General features: G+C 40.2%; 1 protein-coding gene across 3 annotated transcripts in view; it reads right to left on the bottom strand.

The window, feature by feature from the left end:
* EEA1 (early endosome antigen 1) overlaps positions 1 to 20,669 on the bottom strand; it is a 129,815-nt gene that overhangs the window by 18,920 nt on the left and 90,226 nt on the right. For all 3 annotated transcript variants that reach the window (XM_044980571.1, XM_044980564.1, XM_044980579.1), the window contains 6 exons: positions 18,992 to 19,322; positions 16,624 to 16,725; positions 15,689 to 15,883; positions 14,594 to 14,776; positions 2,017 to 2,202; positions 1,466 to 1,597 (listed from right to left, as the gene is read on the bottom strand). In XM_044980571.1, coding sequence (XP_044836506.1) covers positions 1,466 to 1,597; positions 2,017 to 2,202; positions 14,594 to 14,776; positions 15,689 to 15,883; positions 16,624 to 16,725; positions 18,992 to 19,322 — 1,129 coding nt within the window. The remainder of the gene's footprint in view (positions 1 to 1,465; positions 1,598 to 2,016; positions 2,203 to 14,593; positions 14,777 to 15,688; positions 15,884 to 16,623; positions 16,726 to 18,991; positions 19,323 to 20,669) is intronic.

Here is a 20,669-nt window from a genome sequence, read left to right on the forward strand (position 1 = left end):
TTTTGGTTTGTTTCTTGTTTTGTTGTAGGGCTAGAAGAGGCTGTTTAATTTCCTCACTTCTCAGAATTTGGGGGCACAGAGTGAGAACTTTTCCTCTTGTCTACTTTTTATTAAAACATTGGGAGAAAGCCTGAATATTTAATTGCTTAGAGTCATCTATATAAAAGGAGACAGCAGGGTCTAGAGGTTAGAGTACAGAATTTGAAGTCAGGAGACTTGGATCACAACCAACTGACCCAGTCTTGCTGTGTGACCATGGAGAAATGATTTAGGCCTAATCCTCAAAGGGATTTAGGGATTGCAACTCCTAACTTTTAGGCCCTTGCCACCTCAGAGGAATCTACAAACCCTAGTTAAGGTGCGCAGGCTCCCTATAGAATACGTGGGGAGAGAGAGGCTTCTAAGAATGGGATCCACAGAAGCTAGCACACTAGACAGGGAGCTGCCTAAAGTAGTCAATGGGAGATACTGAGGAGAAAGGTAGGTCCTAGCCCTGCCCCTCTCAGGAAGTGAGGTGCCTCAGTCTGGGCTGGAAAAAGACACCTATCTCTGCTTGTAACCCACAGCCAGGGTCCCTCTCCTGGAGTCAGGTGCATAAGCTGTTTCTTACAGAAGTGATGGCAGTGCACATCTAGCCCCTCACAAAACAGCCAAGGAGCAGAGGGGATGGGAAGGCCTCCCTTATAATCTTTAGCCCAGTGGTTAGTGTACAGAGTCAGAGTGTGGTAGACCCCAGTTCAATTACCTCCTCTGCCTGATATGGAGAGGGAAATTGAACTTGGGCCTCCTACACTGCAGGAGAGTACCCTACCCATGAGGCTATAGACTCATTCTCATGCTCTGGGCCAAAGCATATTTAATTATTTATACTCAGTAGAACAGCTTCAACAAGAGACACTGACTCACATCAAAATAACCTGCTTTGAGCAGGGGTTTGGACTAGATGATCTCCTGAGGTCCCTTCCAACCCTGAGATTCTATGATATTCTATGATTCTGTGATAGCCCAGTGCTTGGAGAACACCAACTGGACTGGGCCCCACAAGATAGGCAGGACCATCTATCTTCACCTGGTTTGAGGATTCTGCTGGGGCTTAGCCATGAGAACAGGTGCCTGGAAGTCTAGACTGAGGTGTTATATACTTACCCAGTGGCAGAAACTTTGGCACCTGGGGGACTTTTACAGAAAAAATTTAGGCACCTCCAGAGTTAGGTGGGAGCTGACCAGAGGTTTTGAAGATCTCAGTACTGCCTAAAGTTTGGACTGGGGTGCCTGATGTGGGAGTTAGGCTCCTAAGTACTTTTGTAGGTATGGGCCTTAATCCCTCTGTGCTTGAGTTCCTTTGTGTGTAAAATGGAGATAGTAATACCCATCATTGCAAAGCAATTTGAGATTCTCTGACTGAACGTTACGTTCGTGCATTTTCTTATTACTATCTGTAGTTCCAATTTGTGTCTCAACATACCTTCTCAAATTCTTGCTTGCAGGTCCTAAGCTCTTCACTCAATTTAGTAGTGTCTTTTTCCAGCTTACTCTTTATTTCCTGGAGCTCTGTTGTTTTAGATTTTTCATTAACCAAATCTTTTTCTTTCAAAACCTTGGAGAAAAAAAATCAAAGGAAAAATGGGACCTCATCCAGACTTCCACAGTTATTAAAAACCTCTTGATTACAAAGATTGCTGATGGGAGAATGATTGTATCAGACCTCCATCCACAATTATTTTGTCTGATCTTAGAGAAAACCCCATCATTTAGTTTAATCTTTAAAATCAATAATCTGTTTTTTCTTTTCACATTCATTTTGTTCAGTACATGGCCCCTCGGGGATAATTAACTTATGCTGAAATTGTTTTAATATATTCTGCCATTTCAACTATTTGTTTAAAATCTTTTATGTATCAGTGGTCCAGTTAACTGCTGTAAGAGCAGGTATAAATTGCATTAGCACAATATTTCTAAATATGTTTTCACTAGAAAACAGGAAAGAGGTGAAAGGTAATGGGAAAAGTAAGTTACCTTGTCTTTCTGGATTTCCTGTAACATTTTGTTCTGTTCTTTCAGCTGCTGTTCTTTCTTTGACACATCCTGCTCTAGAGTAGACTTTATAGTCTTAAGTTCTTGGATCAACTGATTAAGGTTACCAATTTGATTTCTGTTTGAAATTAATTCCTCTTGAGCCAGAGCAAGTTTCTCCTCTGTGGACTAATTAAAAAAACAGTGCTGAAAATCATCTGTCAAAGCCATTTCAAGATCTCCAAATCAGTCACAATAATTTAAACACACGTTATGCATCTGCATGGAAAGACTAGCTTCTGGTGCATAGTACTTCATTTTAAAATTTCAGTAGAACACAGTTAGTAGACTAACATCTGGGGAAAGAAAAACTTCTCCAATAATGTTTCCAGTAATAGGAGTTGGAGTTTACATGTTTCAAATGCATCAAGAAGAAAAGAAGGAAAATACACAGTAAAAAAATTAATGCAAAACAAATAAACTTATTTCTTCAGGCACTTGAATTGCTCTATGATTACAGGTAGTTGTACATATGAGAAATAGATAAAGTGGTAGGATGAGATTTTTCAGAAGCATTCAGTGCTATCTTAACTCTGTTCCTGTTGAGTTTTTCCATAGACTTCAATGGGAAGAGAGTTAGGCCCATTATGAGTGCTTTTGAAAATCCCACCTGTCTTGTAGCAAAGTCCCAAACTTTTTATGGTTTCTCTCTTTCCCTCATATGTCTAACCTGTCTTCTTGGAAAGTAAGTTCTTTACATCCTCTTGTTGGTACAATGCCTATAACATTGTGAGAGCAACAGTAAAACACATAAGTAATAATAAGGTAACTGGAACTGAATGAAGTGACTGTTAAGTTGTAATTAACAGCTGTTGAGCAATTATGAGAGAAGCAAACTGAACTTTATCTTAGGGGAGGGCAAATCAGGAGCAGAAGTAATAATTTCAACACTTTGTCATGGACAAAAGAGGCTGAAATTCATTTCCAAAAGGTACTTTGAGAACAGTGTCTGAGTTAAGCAAGAGCAAAGGAAGAGACAAATTATGTGAAAGGGTGCTAGGTGTGTAAACACACAAATTATATAAAATTGGTTCAAGTCCCAATTAAGAAGACATCTCTATTAACCACATCTTAATTAAGTGGTACTTGCTGTGTGTAAATTAGAGCACATAGTAGACTGCACTTTAACTTCCAAACTCCATATAATACAAGTAATTATTGAAAAATTATTGAATGACATTATTCAAAAATATTTATACAGTATACAGTACAGCATAGGCTGACTGCTATGTTTTCTCTCACCAATTTTTAGAGCTTCTTGGTCTGTGTATGCACAATTAAAATTCCAATCATTGCTACCAGTAATGGTAAATTTAAAGGAAAAAAGTCTGGTGCAGACAAGGCTTACTTAAGTCTCACTACTCATTGATGCTAGCACCTGAAAATGTTTTTTACTCAACACAGCTGATAACCACTTAATTTCCACCAAATAAATTAAGACACTACAAGAAACTTAAGTGTTAAAAATAAAACTAAAGATTTAATCCCCTTCATACAGTATGTGTTTGTTAAACTCCTCATCTCCTCTCGCTCAAAGTAAACTGTGGCTACTGTTACAGTGTTCCAAACTCTTGTGATGTTTTCAGAAGCCTCACAATATTTGGTGGTGTTCTTAAAGCCTCAGCTTGCTGGAATCATGCATGAGTATCTCAATTTAAAAACAATTCTAGCTTTCATGGCGGTGCAGAAAAGCTTAAAAAGTCAGAAGCAAATAAAAAGCCTCAATATTTTTAGATTTCGTGATGTGTAAGCCCAGTTCATAACTTCTGAGCCCTTGAGGTTGGTGATACTACTTTTGTAACAGGAGCATTTCAACAGTAGTGTTTGAAAACAGAGTTGGCTACATTAATGGAAGGAACAGATGGTGACTCAAGACACTAGAACTAAGGAATATCAGAAAAACGACCTATTTTTCAGAAAACAAATATATAAATAACTGAACAACACTTAAGGTCAGATTTATTGTTACCACTTAGAATCACAAAGCTTCAGTAAGAGGATTATGTTGGGATTTAAGCACAGAGGGATAGTACCTTATAAAAAGGCATATTATCTTTAGGAAACTTAAACAATAAGCATATCCCAAATCATATTCAAAGACAGATAAAAAGGAAAAACATGTAAGTCATTAAAACCTGCTTCAGTATCTGGTAACAAATAAAACAGACACAGCCCAACAGTAGAGCTATGGCAATATCTCCCAAGATATTTTAAGTGGACACTAAACTCTCTTCAAAACGTGCAATGAAATCCTGGCCCCACTGATGTCAATGGGAATTTTGCCCATTGGTTCTTGCAAAGGCTTTTATGATGTGGGAGACTGCCAGAACTCAACAACGATGACAACTCAGACAATGACATTTTAATACTGGGTGAAAAACTGCCCAACCAAAATCGATGGGAGTTTTGCCCATTACAATTTCACCCATTATTTTTAATGGGCCAGTTTTAACATGCACATTACAGTGTCCTTTTCTAACTAGTATCCTCTTCAACAGTAGTAAATATTCTTTAAATGAACAGATAATTACTCCAATGTATAACACACTGTTTGTGTGACTGTCTTTCTGTATGAGTAGCAGTACCCTCCGTTACTGGATTGAACGTCAGACCAGCTTAAGTATTAATGTCCACACTGACATCTTAGATCCTATCTAGCTTATAGCTATAATACTGCTACACAAGTATGAATACTTAACAGATAATCAACTTCGTTTTCAGTTTAAACCAATTTTTAAACTAAAAAATCCTGGGTTTTACAAACAAGTATTATTTGGTTTTTTCCTGATGTTCACCCTGCCTTTGTTTCATTCAACTATATAAAAAATAACTTGTTCTATTACAAAAATAGACTATAGTGCATGATATTATATATATATATATATATATATATATTACAAGAATACATTAGTCGGTGTGTATATGCAAAAATGCTTGTTGAAGCAAGGCTATGTATTAGTCTAGAAGATGCACACAATAAACAGGCATGCACGCAATCTCAGAAGCGTGTGCACATCTGAACATACTGATGAATCTCATGCCCACCATGCACACATTTCAAGCTGTTAGCAGATAATGGTTTAAAGATCTGACACACTAAAATGGGAAGAAAACGAAAATCTGTGTCAGAATACATTTCAGAACACAAGGAAGTATTCAAAAGCTTAAAAAAAACAAAAACAGGAGAAAAGAGATGAAGTTGAGTATCTGCACTGCAAATGGTGTGGCCCAATTATTAAATGTAAATATTTATAGGCTAATATTTCTAAGTCTACAACAGTAAACTGTTTATTGAAATAAAAAGTTTTAGTTTCAGATTAGAGATGTACTGTTTTCTTAAACTCAGAGGTGACGTGTTTTGAGTTCTGTAGCAAACCATACTGAATTCGTTCATCAAACCATTAATCTACTGAATACTTTTTTCCCCCTCTCCTTCCATCCACCAAAATAGCCCCTGATATTTACCCAGAAAAATGATTAACAGTTTTTTCCCACCGATTTTCACCTATTTTGTTGTTATAATAATAAACACTGACAAACTCCCAGGAAAAAACTAATAAAATAAAAACCGAAAATGAAGGGACCTATTAAACAGGTTAATGCTAGTTTAATTTTAAATTCTTTAAAATCTTTAAATTCTTGAATAAGGAATAAAACAAAGTGCAAATTGGGTAGGTAATGAGATCAATGGGATATTTATTAGAATGTTTTTAAACAGGGGATGGGACAAGCAGAAGAGGCATTAGAAAATATTTTGAGGACACAGTATGTACCGGGTGGCAGTGGCTTAGGTGCACTAGCCTTTCTGCCAGGGGTGAGCTGCAGACAGTTCGCAACGGTTCGCGCGAACCGTTTGCTAAAATTAGACGCCGGACAGAGAACCGGATGCTAAAGTTCTCTGTCCGGCGTCTAATTATAGCAAACGGTTTGCGCGAACTGTTGCGAATTCTGCCTCCACCTCCTGCCATGAAGCTCCTCCTTGCTTCTCCTCCCCCACGGCTTCCCGCGAATCAGCTGTTCGCGCGGGAAGCCTGGGAGGGCTGAGAAGCAAGCAGGCTTCCCCCGGCCCAAGAAGAGGACGCTGAGGTAGGAAACGGGCGGGGGGGGTGTGCCCCGGCCGGTCCCCGGCCGCGACCCTGCCCAGCCACCCGGCCCCCCCCCGTCCCCGGGTCCCTCCGTGTTCCCGGCCCCGACCCTGCCCGACCCCCCCCATCCCCGGGTCCCCGCCCGACCCTCACCGGCTGCGGCACGGCCCCGCGTCCCGTCCCCGTCCCCGGCCGCGACCCTCCCCGGCCCCGCGTCCCCGCCCGACCCTCACCGGCTGCGGCACGGCCCCGCGTCCCCGACCCCCCCCGAACCCCTCCCCGGCCGCCCGGCTCCGGCCACAACCCCCCCCCGGCCCTGCCCCGTGCCCCCACCTACCGGGATGCTCGGCTCTGGACACGGCCCCCCACCTCCAGCCCGGCCTGGCCCCGTGGCTCCAGCCGCCCCTGCTGTTTTGCCAGGGGGCCGGGCTCCGGCAGCGTGGGTCTGGGTGTGGCGGCGGCCCCGGCTGCCCGGCTCCAGCTCTGGCCGCAGCCCTCCCTGGCTCCACCCGGCCAGCCACCTGGCTCCGGCCGCTGGGCTCCCGCCGCATCCTCCGGCTCCGGCCGCGCGACTCCTGTCCCGGCCCAGCCACGTCCAGGCAGCGCGGTAAGGGGGCAGGGAGGGGGTGTTGGAGAGAGGGTAGGGGGTGGGGGGGTCAGAGGGCAGGGAACAGGGGGATTGAATGGGGGCAAGGGTCCCGGGGAGCAGTCAGGAAAGAGCAGGGTTGGATGAGGTGGTGGGGGCACTCAGGGACAGAGAGAAGGGGTAGTTGTATGGGGTAGGGGTTCTGGGGGGCCATTGAGAATGAGAGGAGGGGTTGGGTGGGGCGGCAAGGGGCAGTCAGGGGACAGGGAAGGGGGGGATGGGTCAGGGGTCTCGGAGTGTGTGTGTCAAGGAACACGAGGGGTTGGATGGGGCACGACCCCCCCCCCGGAGGGGGGGGGAAGGAGGGAACCCGTTGTTAAAATTTTGGAGGGAGGAGGGAACCGGTTGTTAAAAATTTGGCAGCTCATCACTGCTTTCTGCCCTTTTTATTACATGTGTAGTTTGAATTTGAGGGTGTGGGGAGTGGGAGGGAAGGATTACTAGCAAATACAAGGAGAGGAAAGGTCAAATAAAAAAAGACACCAACCAGGAAGACTATGCTATGAAGCAAGGTAATTCCCCAAATACATTCTACTGCTGGCATTGTCTATGGAAGAGACCAGGACTAGATTAGAAAAGCATCCAGGCCAAGACTGAGGTGCATTTGGAAGATCTCATACACTATTTGTTTAATTCGATCCAGCCCATGGCTAGCAGTTCCTCATTTTCATGAGCACATTCACATTCACTTACAGACAATGTAACTTTTTGAAAAAAAGAGCAATTTTTGTAAACAATACAAAGTCCCTCCCCAATTTACATATATTAAAAGAGAATATAATTTATTTGAATTTGTCAGCTCAAATCCATCCATCCATTCCCCCCAAACACACCATCAATACAGTTAAAGAATTGCAAGAGATCAACACCCTTATCTTTAAAAAGGAACATATCCTTTCTATAACTTTAACTTTAGCCAAAGTGAATTGGTTTGGTGCCATTTTTGTGAGGGGAGGCACACGGCAATTTTTTAAACTGAAAAAGTATGTATTAAATTGTAATGTATAGAGGTGTGTGTATTTTATATACACACACACACACACACGTCATATTTTCTTTTCAATCTATATTAATTCAAATTTGACTTTTAAAACATTATTGTGCCCGCCTCTGTCCCACCATCCACCCCTTCAGATTACACCAAATCTTTTCACCTTGGCTAAAGTGACATAACATATGTTCCTCATTAAAATAAAGGCTTTGATGATAACCAGCCCTTCATTTCTTTAATTGTATTGATGGGGGAGGAGGACTTGGGCTCATCAGAGCAGTTGTTGATCTAAGGCTAGCCTTCATGGAACAATGTCACCTACATATCTCAAGCTATAAGATTTCCCTTGAACTCCCATGATCTGCTTTTCATCATAGTGCAGCTTCTACAACAGACTGATTCCTTTAGCTAGGAAGGTCATGAAATTACTCGGTAGTTTAACAATGATATTCTATTCTCATGCCAGCAGATGGTGCTATCAGTACAGCTCAACTCATGCCCTCCAATCCTACCCAGCCACTATACATGCCACCTCCGTTCATATCACAACATGGCTTGAGGCCATCTATCTTCATATCTGTCTGAAACCTTGGCCTCCCAGTGTCTGTGTGCCAAGTTGTGTTAAACCATTTAGCCATTCCAAAGATATTTTTATTTAGCTAAAGTGAAGGCTAACAGTGAGGGTATCTCACATTCAGACCTAATCAAGTTTATTTAAACTTCTCTTTAACAAAACTGGTTTTGACATCACGTGGACTCATCACTGCTTTACAATGACTATCCTTCTTCTGTTAAAAGACCTGAAGTGACAAGAAAAACATTCAACATCATCTAGTTTATGTTTCAAAGATCTGTGTTGTACAAAATGACTCCAGATGTTTCAACACACCATGAATGAGATACTTCATTGTAGCGATGGGGACAAACCAAAACCCTGGACCTGAACCCGCACACAAACTTTGGATCCAGATGCAATCCAAATTTTGTGGTTCTGACTCAGGTGTATTTATTATTAATATTAAGCAAAGCCCCTAGTTTTATGTAGCCTATGAGGGGTAAATTTAGCATTTGAGAAGATGAAATCCTGCTACAAGAAGTGCCTGACTTTAGCGATTCTACTACTTTAACATCTGAATATCAAAATACTACTTCTGTGTCACCATTGGTTTTTAGATCACTGCCTATGGAGAACACAAATTTTTTTCTTCACTTTCTTAATCTAAAACACATACTTTCTGAGTTTATACTGCAATAAAAGCTATACAGCATGTCCTGGGTTAAGGAGGGTAGGAACATTTTCTCCCCTCCCCTCCCTTTTTAAAGCAAAAATAAGAGAGACACTGGAATTAACAGTCCTGCAGTATCAGCCTTGTTCCTCCTCTACTCTCATAATCTAGCTATGCTTTCAGCCCAAAAAGTGAACTTGTTCTAACTAAGGAAGAACTACAGTCGGGCGACCTATTTCAAAGCTGATGATACTGGGAAGTTTCTTAACAACAACAGGCACTTTTTCTTTGCATTTCTTTGCCAATAAAGTTAACTATGAGAACAGCTTCCATTTTGCTTTGCACCAATGCTCTACGTAGGACAGGGTTGGGATCCATAATTGGGTTTTGAAGAGTCATGTGACAGCTCCTGTCCCACGTGGCTGACTGAGCTTACCTCTCTGCTTCAGGCATTGCAACCGCTGGGGTCCCAACACCACTTAGGAGTAGCCCAGCTGTCATGATGATGGGAGTTCGGGTAGACCAAATCTGAGTGAGTGGCACTGCAATCCCATGAGCCAGGCCACAACTCCACTCACACAAATTTAGTCCAAGCAGGGGGAAGGGTCGAACCAGAGCGGTGCTGCAACCCCAGAGGTTGCAACACTTGGAGCAGACAGCCAAGCCCGGACAGCCCCACAGCATAGGAGCTGCAAGAGCTGCTACTTTGGGGTGAGTGCCAGGCAGGACCCAACTGAAACCACCCCAGAGCCTCCACTGTTCTAGAAAACCCCAGCAGCTGTAACTATTAGACCTGGTACATAAGAACATAAGAACGGTCACACTGGGTCAGACCAAAGGCCATCTAGCCCAGTGTCCTGTCTTCCAACAGTGGCCAATGCCAGGTTCTGCAGAGGGAATGAACAGAACAGGTAATCATCAAACGATCAATCACCTATCGCACATTCCCAGCTTCTGGCAAACAGAGGCTAGGGACACCATCCCTGCCCATCCTGGCTAATAGCCATCGATGGAACTATCCTCCATGAATTTATCTAGTTCTTTTTTGAATCCTGTTATAGTCTTGGCCTTCACAGCATCCTCTGGCAAAGAGTTCCACCGGTTGACTATGGAAATGAAAGCAGACAAGGAAGAATGGGAACAGGTGGAAGAAAACCTTCTCCGGTAACAAAACTGATTGTTTTAGTTTTCCACATATGAAAGGTCAAACTGTAAATCCCTGGTCTCATTGTAGGCAAAGGCAAAACTCCCATCGCCTTCCATAGAGACAGAATTTCACCTCTGAAATTCAACATATTTTAAATGTATCCCTGAGTTCTAAATTTCTCTCTTAGGTGCTGTCTCAGGATGATTCCCTTTACAGAAACAAACAAAAAAACAAAAATGTATCTGGAAAACAAACTGACAACCACTCTTCACAGGCACTGCAACAGTGAGAAAGGCCTAGGTTTCCTGGGCAACCAACTGCCACTCATAATATATGGAGGACGGCATAGGATTATATGCCTTCTTGGTATTCGTTTGGAATGGCTGGATTAGGAATAGCAAAATCTCTCTACTATCAACTCACACTCCCTCATGTAGTTTAAAATATATATTTTAGAGAACAGTTTCTTAATAATTTTTAAACATTTTAAATTGTGTGTGACATTTTTTCACATCCCTTTGCATGGAAAGCCAAAGATGCACTGGTTGCCATGTGAGGTCCTTAGAATGACAGAAAAATCGGAAATTTTAAACCTCCAAAATTGATCTGTGATAGCTTTTCTATACACCAGGAGTTTGCAATTTCAAGAGAAATCACAAAAAGGCTGAAAGGGGGAAATGGCAAATGAACAAAAGGGAACAGAAACACTGCCAAACTGAAGCCAACGTCCACAGGAACAGCACAGAACTGACAAGTCACACTCGCAATTCTGATGAGGACCTGCTTTGCTAATCACAGTCACAAAGGAACTGAACTGAAATGTTTTACACAGATACCCAAGCCTTAGCACTTGATCTCAGAATGAGGATCATCATCTATTAGTGCCTCAGTGAGGAGTACCTGCCTCAGTGCCAGCCCACCGCACAAAAGACTGGAGCCTTCTCCCAGCAGGTGAAGTTGGGCAGGGGATGGGGGAAGAGGTCAAGATGTTAAAAATAAAATACTGATGGGCTCTTGGAGCAATAATGTTTTTGTTTTTCTTTATGTGTCCTTAGGTAAAAACAGTCCCATTAGTTGTGCACATCATTCTTAACCTTCAGCTTCAGAGAACATACAGGAATCTCAGGAACTACCCCCCAAATATTTTGCTTATATCATCTTTGGAGCCTATCTATTTTGCATAGAACATTAAAAACACTAAATAGGGACACACTTGTTTACTACGAGGCACAAAAGAGTGAATTGCATTTCTGTAACTGTGGGCCAAGCCGATTATATTCTGCAGCCACTGAAGTTTAATTAGTTTATAAAGCATCCTTAGTTTTTCTTTAAAAAGAAAATTCCACCTTCTTTAGCAAATATAATTTGCAACCCTAAATATTTATCAATCTACTTCCACTTGCAATACATTTTTGGCCTACTTTTCCATTAAGTTGTACTCTCTGTCATGTATTTCTAGATATTTATGGTGGCCGTGACATCAATTGCAACAAGGCTAGAGAACTCCAATTATAGGAAATAGTATTTGAGGAAACTAGGAGGACTTTACTTATAATGTAACATGGGATGTGTCACTATGACATGACAAAATATTCTCTGAGAGGAAAAGGAAAAATAAAGACTCTCCAAAACTTTGCTCTACTGGTTTTGTATATTTAGCACATAAGTACCAAAGTGAAAACAGTTTAGAAGGATGTGTTCATAGTCAATTATATTCTTTGTGTGGTCTAAGAATAAACTGATCTTTTGATCATTATTTGGAATTTTCTGAATAGGATTTTGTTGTTTTGTTTTTTACATCTTTTCAATTTAGCTATATTTTACAGTAGTCTTTTAGCATTTTATTAAACTGTCTTGTTCAGTGATGATATTATTATAAAACAAAAACCCATACACTGCCTCCATGTTTGTATAGCATTTTAGCACAATAGAACCACAATCGTAACATTTATAAAATTATACATTTGCTAAGACTGGTAATCTTATTTTCTTGTTATTGCCAACCTCCTCTGACCCTCACTTTCCCCCAGGTTGTGTCCTGGAACTCCCTACCGTGGAGCATTCATAGGGACACTTACAATGGAGCACCCATAGGGACACTACTCGAAGAAGCTGCCAATACAGACAATGACCGGATTATCATACAAGAAGATTTGCAGGACTTTGAAAACTGGAATAAGAGACATGGGATGGAATTTAAAAGTGCAAGGTCATGTACTTAGGGATTAACAACAAGAATTTTGCTATAAGTTGGGGCCTTATCATTTGGAAGTGACAGAGAAGGAGAAAGATCTGGTGTACTGGTTGATCACAGGATGACTATGAGCCACCAATGTGGCCGAGAAAAAGGTTAATGCAGTCCTAGGATGCATCAGGCAAGGTATTTCCAGTACAGACAAGGAAGTGTTAGTACCATTATACAAGACACTGGTGAGACTTCATCTGGAATACTGTATGCAATTCTGGTCTCCCATGTTTAAGAAAGATGAATTCAAACTAGAACAGGTGCAGAGAAGGGCTACTAGGATGATCAGAGGAGACTCAAAGAGCTTGGCTTGTTTAGCCTAACCAAAAAAAGGGGAGATATGATTGCTCTCTATAAATACATTAGAGGGATAAATATGAAGGAGGGAAAGGAGTTATTTAAGTTAAGAGCCAATGTGGACACAAAAACAAATGGATATAAACTGGTTATCAACAAGTTTAGACTTGAAATTAGACAAAGGTTTCTAACCACCAGAGGAGTGAAGTTCTGGAGTGGCCTTCCAAGGGGAGCAGTGGGGGCAAAAACCTAACTGGCTTCCAGACAGACCTTGATAAGTTTATGGAGGGGATGGTATCTGCAACTGCTAGCAGCATATATCTCCAATGGCTGGTGATGGGCCACTAGAATGGGAGGGCTTTGAGTTACCACAGAAAATTCTTGCCCAGATGTCTGGCTGGTGAGTCTTGACCACATGATCAGGGTCTAACTGACTGCCATATTTGGAATAGGGAAGGAATTTTCCCCCAAGTCAGGTTGGCAGAAAACCGGAGGGGAAGGGGGGAGAATTCGCCTTCCATTGCATCATGGAGCATGGTTCTCTTGTAGGTTTAAACTATGGTACATGGATTCTTTGTAACTTTTAGTCTTTTAATCATGATTTGAGTATGTCACTAACTCAACCAGAGGTTATAGGTTTATTAAAGGAGTGGATGGGTGAGGTTCTGTAGCCTGCAATGTGCAGGAGGTCAAACTAGATGATCATGATGGTCCTTCTTGATCTTAGAGTCTATGAGCACTGCAGTTTGGCCAAGACACAAGGGCTAATAGACCTTTCTTTCCAGAAAGAGCCACAGAACCTTTAATGACTACACATGATCGGGGCCAATTGTTTTGCAACTCACCCTAAAGATAGCTCCTCTAGCACCATGATATTTCCTAACACTTGCTAGGGCACTGCTTCAGTCGGTCATCCCTATTCTCTGCCTGTGGCACATAATGGTCTCATCTCCTGTGGGCTGTAATACTTAAGTCTAATTTTGAGTGTTTGGTTTAGTGTGTGGGTGCTGGATGGTGTTGGTGGCCTGTGATATACAGGCTGTCACAAGAGATGAACTGGTGGTCACTTCTGGTTTTAACTCTATGACTCCAGGACTATGAGTACTGACTGAGAGGAAAAAGCACTATCTACTGACTCTCCAACACCAGTTCCAGCAGTACTTGGGCTTTCTTGGAGGTCTCCAATCCAAGCACTGACAATGTCAGGGTCTACTTAGATTTGGCATCTGAATCAAGATGGTATGGCTGCATCACTTTATATGTAAAATAGGTCCCACTAAAGAGAAATCCCTTTAAAAATATATCTTAAATGAAAATAGTGTGTAAATTTGCCAAAACAACTGGATCACCTGTAGAACAATACAGACTAAATAGGTTTGTTGCAGGAATGCAAGCTGAGGCGCACTGTCAAAGCCTGTTACGTCCATACAAAGGAGCAAAAAAAGGCACTAAATTGTGGGGGAGGGAAATACTCTTGGAGTTGCTCCCTTGCATGCTGGCAGAAATGGATGCCATTAGTTGAATTTCTGTTTCCACAGATTGGGAATTATGCAGGGGTAAGACTGGGGACAAGCTTTACACAGAGTGGAATGTGTAAAGAAAGAACCCAGCATTCCTAAATCCTTCACCTTGTTCCCAGAACTCAGACAACAGCATTGCTACAAAACATTTGTGAAATGGAAGGGCATTCTAGGTACATCAGGCAAAAATACTTGGCATTTAAATTAATTCCAACATGTACTGTGTCCTGAGGGAAAGAACACAATACAATTTTATACATAGCAAGAGAGTTTTTTCTTCACATTGCTCTCACTTTCCTTCTTTGTATTCATCCTGAAGACAAACATTATTAAGTCACTTATGACTTAAAAAAGACACTGTACCTTAAGGTCTTGCCTTGTTGCCAACAGCTCAGATTCTTTACCATAAAGATCCAGCTGAAGTTCTTTCATATTTTCCTGATCTTTTTCATGGATCTTTTGTAGCTCTGCTAGTTTTCCTTTCTCTGCTTTAAGCTCCTGTGCTGATAATGTCACCTGCTGCTGTAATTTATTCTCTAGTTCTGCCTGAAACACACATACAAATCCTGGATTTATATTTTACAGTACAAAGCAGGCATGTAAGATAAAATGTAAAATATGGATATTTGATATCTCAGTTTTGTTAAACTATTTTTTAAGAAATGTTAATTAAAGAAGCATAGCTATAACTTATCCCAGCTACAAAATTTGAACAAGGTCATATTATTAAATCATATTATTTCTTACATTAATATACTATGATTTACTTGCTAACAACAAGAGAATAATTAAACACAAGGAGGCCAGTTTTCATACATCTAAATAGTGTTTCCAAACCCTATAGTTTCCATGGGCAGAACAACAGAAAGCCACTGCAATACTTTATATGATAAATGAGAGACTGAGTGCCGACATCATTTAATAGTACAGCACATGACACTAACATCCCTAAAGCTATATGGAGTTTAAACTTTTTCATCATAGTTCACATTTCATATTGTCATTAAGACTCTCTATTCTCTTCTTACAGTACAAAATGAGTTGTTTAAAACCACCACTGATGCTCCAAAATGCTGAGGACTCTTGTCTAAATTATTCTCATGAAACTGCATACTGCTATGCGACAAGATGGCAACTCTTGCCACATTGCATACAGATGCAGTAGAATGAACACAGCAGGTCTAGCTATTATTATCAATTTGATGACAGGTGTACTACTTGCATAATCCATAATTCACTATTTGGGCCTTACACTCAACATTTTTATAGTTTTGACCTTGAACAATATTTGATGGGCTCAGTTCTGCATCCTGACCTTACCATTCTCAGTAACACATTTCAGCTACAGTAAATAGCTATTTTATCACCCACATAATGACATAAAACAGGAGCCTGCATCAGAGGAGTTAATACTAATTTCCTTTATAAGTAAGAGGAATGAAGAGAAGCCAGAACTACCTTTTCTAAAAGGGCACCTTTTAATTCAGCTTGCTGTGTTTCAGTTTGCCTTTTCTTCTGATCAAACGATTCCTTCAGTTCTTTCAGCTTTCCCTGGAGATGCTGCTCATTCTTTTCCTTCTCTTTTAGGACACCCTGAATCTCCAGTATTTGTCCTCGTGCTGAATCAAGCTCTATTGTCAGCTGCTTCGAAATCTATATTTAAAAATATTTTTTAAATTGCATATTATCTTTACCTTAATCATTATTACTTTGTGTTGCTGTACAACAAATACATTATTTACAGCTAACATCTAATTGTACAGCACTTTTTTTCATGCAGAGGCTAAACTGGGCCACACCACAGTTGCTTGGCAGCAGATCTTTTATCGCTGACGTGGCTATCCTGTGCTCTAGAATGTAAGTTTTCATTTTTTAAAAGGTAAGACTAGTCCATATAGTTTCAAAGATAACCTCCTACAGGGAGATTTTCAAAAACAACTAAATCTCTCAAGAGTTTCTGAAAATTTTCTCCCAAACAGAGTACTGATAAAACGATACATACAATGGTATGCAGATGTCTGACTAAGCTTGAAACAACACATCTGAGAGGTGTGAACTGTCATACTCATTTAAAAGAGAAGTTAACTCGAAAAACGAATGACAAGTTACATGTTAACATAGTAAACTATTTCAAAAAATGTAAGAAAGCAGACGGACAATTACAACAGATGATCATTGTATGTACTGTACGAAGAGCGCACCAAAACCAAGGATGATCATATTAGAATACACACAATCTTCTGTGACTGTCATCTTGTTTTGGTGTCAACTGCATAGGGCTTGGGAGAATACCACTACTTTTTCCCCCCTCCAATCTGATCTCTGCATATGTGATTGGAAAAGCTGTCATTGATATATTTTTATTTTTTGTAATTGGGAATTAGTAATCTTACCCCTTCCTGTTTTTCCAGTGAGTTTTTCAACTCATTCCGTTCTTTAGCTACAGACTCTGTCTGTACTTGAAGCTGGTGTTTAGTTTCTTGGCAAGATTTTTCCTGAAAAACAGATTACCTAGTGAGCATTTTTTGTCAACTTTACCGAATGCATTTCAGCTATTATTACAAAAACTACAAACTACCAAGAAAGAACACTTGCATTCTCTTAAATCAGAATTTGTATTCGGCACAGAAATATCCTTGCAATGTGCAATAACTATAACTTGAAAACCCTGTCCTAGTCATTCTTCCCAGGTTACCAAGGCCCAGATACAGGAAAGCACTTCAGCACCTTTGTAAGACCCATGGACTTAAATGCTATTTACTCTTAAAGTTAAGCATGTGCTTAAGTAGCATTTAAGTCCCTGGGTCTGACAAATGTGCTGAAGTGCTTTCCTGAATAGGGATGCTTTTCTCAATTGAGGCCTAGATTGGCAGCTCAGAAGTGGAACAACAAGGATGACTGTTTTAAAGCAGGGAAGGGTGATTCCTCTTAGGGTACCAATAAATACTGAGATTCTTCCCCTTGTCAGGGAACAGTATAGGCTCATAACACCATCTTTATTAATTCTGGAGTAAGGTATTACACAGAGTAAGTAAGGATGGCAGAATTGGAACCTTTGTTAGTAATGTGATCTAAAATCTCTTAACATATTTCTCTCTCTCACACACACACACTCTCTCTCTTTTTAGGTCTAAATCTTACTCCCTGGAATCAATGGCAAAACTCCCATGGACTTCCCTGGAAGTAGAATATGGACCTTATTTTTAATAGTATAAACTGAAGAGTAAACCCTTCCAGTTATTAGAGTAAATGTAAATAGTTAAGCAGAGGTAGCTAAGGCCAGGTCTACACTATAAACTTACCTCAGTATAACTGTATCGCTCAGGGGTGTGAAAAATCCACATCCCTGAGCGACTCAGTTATACCGACCTAACCCCCAGTGTAAACAGCGCTATGTCGACAAGTAGGCTTCTCCCCTTGACACAGCTGCCGTTTCTCACAGAGGTGGGTTAACTATGTCGATGGGAGAAGCTCTCCTGTCAGCATATTAGCATCTTCAATGAAGCACTGCAGTGGTGCCGCTGCAGCGTTTTAAGTGTAGACCTGCCTTTGTAAAACATTGCAGCCATCGCCATTTGTTAAAGAAGAAACGAAAGGGCTTTTTATAAAAGGGATAGAAGGTGAGGAGAAATGTTATTTGTAATTGTAAATACATTTTACTTTTGAGTGGAAATAAAAATAAGTCACACATGGAAGCTGAGAGATGATCTGACGCAAAACAGGAAAAGAAATTGGGAAAAATACCCCTACAATAAATTTTAAACATAAAAAATTCACAAAATATGTATTGCTACTGTACTAGCTGATGTTGCTATAAGCAGCCAAAGTTTAAAAAAAAAAAAAAAGAAAAAGAAAAATGGGGATTATTGTTTTAAACACAGTAATAGTAAGGGCCACTTTTATTACAGTAATGGACTCCTGGCCAAGCATTTTGCTGCCATAATGCCGCTTCTTAGGTCACTGGACTCACTTGGCTTTCAGACAGCTCTTGCAACATGTTCAGGTGTGATATTTCCCAAAATGACAGACACAATTATTCTATACAATGTTGTAGCCATGTTGTTCCCAAGATATTAGAGACACAGAGTGGGTGAGGTAATATCTTTTATTGGTCCAACTTCTGTTGGTGAGAGCTTACAGAGCTCTTCTTCAGCTCTGTAGACTTGTGTAAGCTCAAAAGCTTGTCTCTCTCACCAACAGAAATTGTTCAATAAAAGATACAACCTCACCCACCTTGTCTCTCCAGACACCGTTATGCTTACCAGAACCAGCAATCTTCCATCACACTCATAACAAGTGCACCAATGTGTTCTGCATAAAACAGATTAGAAAACCAAAACTATAATAGGTTAAGAAAAACTGACTTCATTGTTCTCAAATGTGGGTTGCATTTTGGCAGATTCACAACCTATGTTTTTATAGGGCTGTCCAGTGTTTTCCACATTTCACATATAATTGTTTCAATGCTCATCACTGTCTGTGGCTTTCTTTGCCATATTAAAAAGCAACTAAAGGGGTCTGGTTTCTGGTATGAACCAATGTTTACCAGTAAAAACATCCAGCCACAACTTAATTCAGGACTTACAATTATCTCTCAGTTTTGTTTTTCTTAAGGCAATCATAATTTCCACAGTTGCTGCCATCATCTTTGCAATAAATATGAGCAGTTTTCATACTAGAATGCAAAGCAGAGCTGACAATCATGGATGAGCAAACTGAAGAATACCCAATACTGGATGCCTGATTAAAACCACAACTAACCATTTCTGCTACAGCAGCTTTTCCTTTCTGTTTCTCCTTTTCCAATTCATCTTTTATATCCTTCAAGGATTCAATGGTTTTTGATAATTTGTCTTTGGTAACTGTAAGGTCGTTCAATAAAGTGTCTTTCTCTAACTTCATTTTCTGCAGCTCTGATGTTGCCGCTTGAATCTTGCCATCTAGTTCCTTTTGTTGTTTATTTGTCTCTTGATTTAATTTCTCAAGGTCTCGTTTAAGGCTTGCTTTTTCTTCTCCTTGCTTTGATATTTGCTGTTTTGCTTGTTCCAAGGCATCAGATTTCTTCTCCAAATCCAATTTAGTACTAGATACACTGTGCAAATACAAAGGAGAACAGTGAAATACAAAACTTAAAAAAATTATCGATAAGTTGTATTGTGTAATTAAATCTACTCTTTATAATCAAAAACATTAATTGTTCTACTAATTTAAAGCATGTTTTTTCAGATGATATATTGCTTTTTCATTTCAACACTTAAATGAATGACACACTCTGAAGTCCCATTTTCAGGCTGGTGGTTCTTCTTTAAACATTACACCTAAGAACTACCCCTGGAGAGCTAACATGCAAATTGAAATCAAGATGTATAAAACCCCAAATTAAAGTTTTTTTACTCAGCAGATGTCTGAACAGGTTAATATATTCAGATCCATCAACTGGCAACATACCATTTGGTTCTACGAAAGAGTCTCACACACATTATTCCCAGACAATGTTAAAAGTTGAGAGACTGACCTTCAACACAACAACATTGCCAAATAAGTTTTGTAGTAGTTTTTGTTTGTGCTAAGTGCTGGAGAAATTGCATTTGCAATAAGATTCCCACACCGGCTTTAATGCTATCCTGTATCCCCACTAACTTTTCACCTATGGGTTGAATCTCCCTTACCCATTTATCACACAAAACTTAAATCCACTTAGTCAAGCATATGAATTCCAATATTCTCACTTGTTCTATGACAATATAACCTCCTCTTACCCATATATCAGATACAGGTGGTGATGGAGAATATCTCATTTATATACATATTAAAGATCTGAGCCCCTGCTGGTGTGAAAGTAGAATGAATTGTATTGTAAAAATAAGAATGGATTAAAGAAATGTTGTATGTACCTTTAAGCAGAAATAAGAAATGTTAAAATACTGGTGTTAGGAAAAGAAACATTAAGGCATAAACAATGAGTCCACTTAAGATAACGGTGAAACATTAACTGGAGATAGTTAATTTCTTTACTAACTTTTACCAATGTATGTCTAGCCTCAGATAAACTTGTCAATTCTGCTTCCTTTGTTATCTTGTTAAGTTCTCGCCCTTTTATCTGTATAAATAAGATAGTTTGTGTCTTGCATGGTGCTCACATTATCTGAGTGTTATTAGGAGAGTGCTGTGGTAATAAAACAGAGTGGTCTGACAAACTGTGAGTCCTGAGTCTAACTTTGACACTAGGAAGGACCCCCTAATTTTTCAGAGGGTGGTATAACAGTACAAGGTTGTTTGCTGATGACCAGCTTTCTGCTGCTAATACAAGTGGGACCTAGATAGAGTGTACAGAAGAGATGGAGGAAGTACACTGGGTGCATCTCAACCCATTCAGGTTAAGTCACGATACTTGGTGACTCATCTATGGGGTGACAGCTGATGGCTGAAGTGCAAGTCA

The sequence above is a fragment of the Mauremys mutica genome, chromosome 1 (genome assembly GCF_020497125.1).
Source record: "Mauremys mutica isolate MM-2020 ecotype Southern chromosome 1, ASM2049712v1, whole genome shotgun sequence".
Lineage (NCBI taxonomy): Eukaryota > Metazoa > Chordata > Testudines > Geoemydidae > Mauremys > Mauremys mutica.